Source organism: Austrofundulus limnaeus, unplaced genomic scaffold (genome assembly GCF_001266775.1).
Source record: "Austrofundulus limnaeus strain Quisiro unplaced genomic scaffold, Austrofundulus_limnaeus-1.0 Scaffold10, whole genome shotgun sequence".
Taxonomy (NCBI): Eukaryota; Metazoa; Chordata; class Actinopteri; order Cyprinodontiformes; family Rivulidae; genus Austrofundulus; species Austrofundulus limnaeus.
Genome location: NW_013952412.1, coordinates 2,610,235 through 2,615,742, shown reverse-complemented (window position 1 = coordinate 2,615,742; position 5,508 = coordinate 2,610,235). Strand labels below are relative to the sequence as shown.

The window sequence follows — 5,508 nt, the reverse complement described above, 5'->3', positions numbered from 1 at the left end:
AGTGATTATCTCAATTTCAGCTAAAAGAATTGACAAAATCCTACACACTGTGCCTTTAATGTGATCATGTTATTCTGGTTGTGGAAAACTGACCTGATTGTTATCCTGATTTATTTCCACCTGGCTAGATGCTCATGTGTTGTTAAAAAATGTTGGTTAACAACAACATTTCTGTTAGAAACTTTGAAAGAGCTCAAAGTTATCGATGGAAAGTGCTGGAACACGGAGTGCAGTAACATCTCCAATGTTATTAAAATCTGGCTCAGGTTCATTCTGGGTGCTCAGAAAACACATTTGAACATTTGTTTATGTTCAACACTGAAGTAGAACTTCTTCTTCTGTAGTTTTGTAGAGAAAGTTTAAACTCTGCGCATTTCAGTACTTCTATTCTGAAGAAAAACCTGATGCATGTAAAYACTTTACATGATCAAATTAATGAATTCTGTGCCCATGTAAACCATACATTCAGATTGTTTAATACGTTTCACTGGTTTTTGCWCATGTAAACATAACTATTGACAGATTTTGTGATCAAAGCTGCATATTTTTATTTTTATTTTTCCTGTTCTCTGTGTAGTTTTAGCTAGTTTTACTCAACTATATAATGATAAAACTGCTCATTACGTGGCCTTGTGTTAACATGCTCAGCATATCCTTCATGAGTTTGACCCAAAACGGTGATTTTCCCTAATGGACAACCTTTGAGCCTCCACTTTCTGCTCCACCAAAAATCACTGAGTCAAACTGTAACWGAATGAGACATGTTTTAAAAACAGCAGAAGTAATCAACCTCTCTCTCTTTCTCTCAGTATTCAGAGTCGTTTGGAAATGAAAAAGAAATTGGGCTGTAAGCCGTTCAAGTGGTACCTGGAGAACGTCTACCCTGAGCTGAGGTAAGAACATGATCTAAGCCACAGTGTTACAATAAAATATTATAGAAAGATGAATAAATGGCTCACGGCTCTGCAGGAGGAACAGCTTCAAAGGTTACAGAAAGGTTGTGTTTCTTGGTGGTAAAATATAGAAACAGTTTTGCATCATTGTCTTGTTTATAATAAATTGTGTGGTTTTGCTTCTTTCTCAGCTTTTTGTTTGAAACCTTCTGCTGCTGCGTTTGTTTCTGTTCAGGGTCCCRGACCACCAGGACATCGCCTTTGGAGCCTTGCAGCAGGGGGGGAACTGTTTGGACACCCTGGGACATTTTGCTGACGGGGTGGTGGGCGTCTATGAATGTCACAACGCTGGGGGGAACCAGGTACTGTTTTCATGATGACATGTGCTCATCAGCTCAGGAACAAAGGAAGAGTTTAATAAAACAAATGAACGAGACTGAAGACAGTTTGTAAAGCTAAGTGTGAAAAAAATGTTCTAAAGTTTCTTCTTTAATTGTCAAAACCACATACTTTTATATATATTCTAGAAAATGATAATAAAATAATGCTGTGTTTGAGGTAAATACCTAACTCACATTTATTACAATGGAAAATAGCTCGTTTCCCAAAATGTCTGTTTTTAAAAACCTTTGTAGCTCAGGGGGCTTTATGGTCTCAGGCCCTCGTCTACAAAACATTGATTGAATTACAGAATGTGTTTATTTTATAATGTGTATTAGTTTGAGAGGGGTGTGTTTTACTTGGACTTTAAACGTTCACCGGTGTTCATCTGGCTGCAGTTTTCACAAAGTGCAGCTGCTCTAAAAGAAACTCTCAGATGTGGAGCGGAAAGCTGCCTCATGTGGAGTTAAAGAAGTTAAAGACCGTCAGCTGCACTTCCTGTTTACCGTTTATCAACTTGTGGCTTCTTGAGGGGCGATTACCTTAAGATTAAAAAAACAGCTCCACTGGATCTTTCTGGGGGGAAATTCTATTAAATTTATTGTTTTCCCTCATTTTTCTGGTGACTTGAAGATTTTTTGCCTTGATTTAAAAATTTTTTTTCTTTTAAACTCTGTTTTGGAGTAAAAACAAAAGAGTGGTGTTATTATCACTTTGTTGAGTAATTTGACATCTGTGTGTGGTTTTGTACAGGAATGGGCCCTGACCAAGGATAAGTCTGTTAAACACATGGACCTGTGTCTGACTGTGGTGGACAGAACTCCAGGATCTCTAATCAAACTACAAGGYTGTCGAGAGAACGACAGCAGACAGGTAACTGCTCTACTCCAGAATTTATTTATTTTTTTAAATTTGGCTTAAAATAAGCAAAAACAAAGTTTAAAGATATGACATTTTATTCAAGCATCACCAGATAAAGCGAATCTTGTGTTTTTTGTTTTGTTTTTCTTCCCAGAAATGGGAGCAGATCGAGTCCAACTCGAAGCTCCGACACGTCAGCAGCAACCTCTGCCTGGACAGCCGCAGCGCCAGGATGGGCGGACTCACCGTGGAGCTTTGCAGCCCGAACCTCAGCCAGCAGTGGAAGTTCACCCTCAATTTACAACCATAGTGGGCAGGTGTGTGTGTGTGGGTGGGGACGAACGCTGCAGACCCCCGGGGAGACTTCACAAACAGAACAACTCTGAGACGAGGATGAAAAGGTGAAAAGACTCGAGGAGAATAACAAACTTTATGGTCCTCATCTTCCGTAGAGGTGCAGCCTGTCAAGTGCACACCCGTCTCCCCCACTAACTAGTCCCGCCCTGAAATGTTGAGCCACGCCCACTTGGGGGAGGGGCTTATAGACCAGAATGGAGCATGACCGACTGCGAGGATAAAAACGACAAAGAGGCTTTTGTTTCAAGCTACATACCTCACTCAGTGTTTTGTCATCGACGGTTCCAGAGGTGAAATTATTATTTTTATTTTTTCTGTTCTTTAATTCTGGAGAAACAGAACTTCATTTTTTTGTGGGCAACCTTCTTTTTATTTTCTTGTTTTGTATTTTTAAATTCTTGCCGTTGAAACTCCCACAGAGGGTTGCAGGAGCTGGTTCGATCCTCTTGTTTTTTTATTTTAGATCAGGTTGAGGCTTTTCACTCTGGGGTTTTTGAGGCGTGGATTTGAGTTTTTCCTCTCTTTGGTTTACAGAACTGACAAAAACTGGAGGAAAAATGAAAAGAAGGATTCTTTGTTTCCTGTTCAGCTCTTTTACAGCAGATCTTGTCTTCAGGAGCGCCTTTTGATTGTTTTTTTTTATTTTTTATTTTGGAGTCTGTAAAGTGGAGTTCTGACAAATGGAGACGCTCTGGATCTCCGAGCGTCTGCAGGCTGTGGCACTGGCTGCTGCAGCGCCCCTACTTCTACAGTTTATAAAGAGATACACAGGAAAAATAAACTCATCAGTCTCTGCTCAGTGTACTTTTGTTAAAAATTGAACCAAATTTAAAAAAACATGTTTTAAGTTTAAGGAAAACCAGAGGAACAATTAAAATGTTTTTTCTTTACATCCTGTCACTTCTTTCTGCTGATTTATCCTTTTGTTTTTTTAGTCCATGCAGATCATTTCTTATCTGTCTCTGTTGCCATTTTAACAGCGTTTATTGTCGAATAATCGCATCGCAACTGGATTATTGCTGCATTTTTTACAGCTAGAAATTAGCTTCTGTCTGTTCAGTTAAACAAAATAGATAGTTAGATAATAGTTAAATAAGGAAATTCAGAACTATAAATGCTGCCCTGTCATGAAGTCTTTGTGTTTATGTCTCGGAGCATCAGAGTTGTGTATTTTCAGAGCGGTGTCTCTCGTCTGCGCTGTCGCACAAACTCGTCTTATTGTTTCGTGTGAAGCGGTTTCTGCTGCAGGTGAGCGGATTTGTCTTATATCAAGTTTTGTTTTGATTTTTGCTGATGAAAAATTTAAATAAGAAGTCTTTTTTTTTTTTGACGGAGCAACAACAGTGGCACTTTTTCATCCTACAGTCCGTTTACCTGATGCCTTTTTGTCACGTTTTATTTTATTTTATTAAATTTTTGTCCTGAGCTTCCTCTCATCATGTTGTGCTCTTCCACGCACTTTAGCCTTTTATGAGCAACAATGAAAAAGGTTGAAAGAAATTGGTTTTGATTTATTTTGAAGTGTTGACGTTAGAAGAAACAGGAAAGAAGCTGCAACTTTAAACTCTTAACATCTGTTTTTTTCCCATCTTTTTTTGTTTGTTTTTTAATGAACGGACAGCGACATCTCATTACTGTGTTGTCTGACACTTTTTAGTCTTGTTTCTGCTGTTCTTAGTTTTTTTTTTGTTTGTTTTTGTTTTTTGTTTTTGTCCTCATCTCATTCATTCTTCTGAGAAAGTTTACTGTAACTGCAGCCGTGGCACCCGACAGAAACTCGACCAACATCCAGATGTTTTGTTGCCTTTAAGACCAGATAGACACAAATCTGTGCTTCGGTTAGATTACTTTTATTATTATTATTTTATTTTGCAGTACTGGACTAGTTAGCCATTCTGTTGTGGGGGGGGCATAAACATTAAAAAGTGTCTTCATTTCTTATTAATGTTGCAATTTATTACATTTCGAATCTCCTTTGAAGGCAACTTTCAACTTTTAAGTGTTTGAAATTAAAACCTTTTGAGTATTAATGTTTAGTTTTTAATTTAGTTTGCTTTACACACACATTCACCCACAGTATCTAGTTAAAAATATATATATTTTCTTTATTAAACTGAATGATTTGACTCTGGCTGCAGTAGTTGTGTTAGTAACGCTGATCATTTCGTCTCATCCTAAAAATTCAGATAATTTATAGAGTACATTTTAAGTCTGTAATTTTATTGGTTATTAGTTCAAAATAATGTAATCTTTTGTTTTATTTTATTTACTCCTGCGAGGTTTCAAGTGTTGAACTGAGAATATTTCAGAGGTAATTTAAACCTGATGTTCACATGCTGCAGGTTCTGTGCTGACCCCAAAATTAATCAAATAAATCAGTATATTGATTAATTTCTGTTGGACAATAGCACCATCTGTTGCCACGCTTATAGAAACTTCAGTTGACTCACGATGAAAAAGATGTGAAAACATTGATTTAAAGCATTCATTTCCGTCTTAATCTCATTCTTTAAAGCTGCATCATCATAAACGCACATTTTATATTAAGTCTTATTTCCAGACCAGTTTTTTTATTCTCATGAGGGTGAAATATTTGCCAATTTTTTATGTTCTCCGCCGATAAAATGATAGACAATTGTAAAGTACAGCTCCTCGTTTTGATCGGACGATGAAATGTTTACATCTTTAGCACAATGTGCCAAAGTTTCTTCCTGCTTCCTGTTTGAGGAGAAGTGAGGAGAGGTGAAAGACTGTGGAGAACAAGCCTGATGATGTTTTACTTTGATTCAGTTTCGGTTCGACTTCTAAGAAAACACACAGACGGTTGTTTTATTTAATGTCAGCTGTTTAAAACCTGTTTTTCTTATTGAATGTTAGGTTTGTGTTAGAAGCCAAAAATGGTTTTTATTTCATTCTGAATGTCAGGGGAACGACGACAGCTCAGCCTGTTTGGAAACATTTTTGAGAAGTATCATTCAAACATAGAAGGCGTGTTAATAAATCTCACAATCAAGAA

The 5,508-nt window shown here is 37.3% G+C and overlaps 1 protein-coding gene across 1 annotated transcript in view; it reads left to right on the top strand.

The window, feature by feature from the left end:
* galnt2 (UDP-N-acetyl-alpha-D-galactosamine:polypeptide N-acetylgalactosaminyltransferase 2) overlaps nucleotides 1–5,508 on the top strand; it is a 64,877-nt gene extending 59,369 nt beyond the window's left edge. Inside the window, exons 13-16 of the mRNA XM_014001815.1 lie at nucleotides 810–893; nucleotides 1,129–1,255; nucleotides 2,028–2,147; nucleotides 2,290–5,508. Coding sequence (XP_013857269.1) covers nucleotides 810–893; nucleotides 1,129–1,255; nucleotides 2,028–2,147; nucleotides 2,290–2,445 — 487 coding nt within the window. The 3' untranslated portion in view covers nucleotides 2,446–5,508. The remainder of the gene's footprint in view (nucleotides 1–809; nucleotides 894–1,128; nucleotides 1,256–2,027; nucleotides 2,148–2,289) is intronic.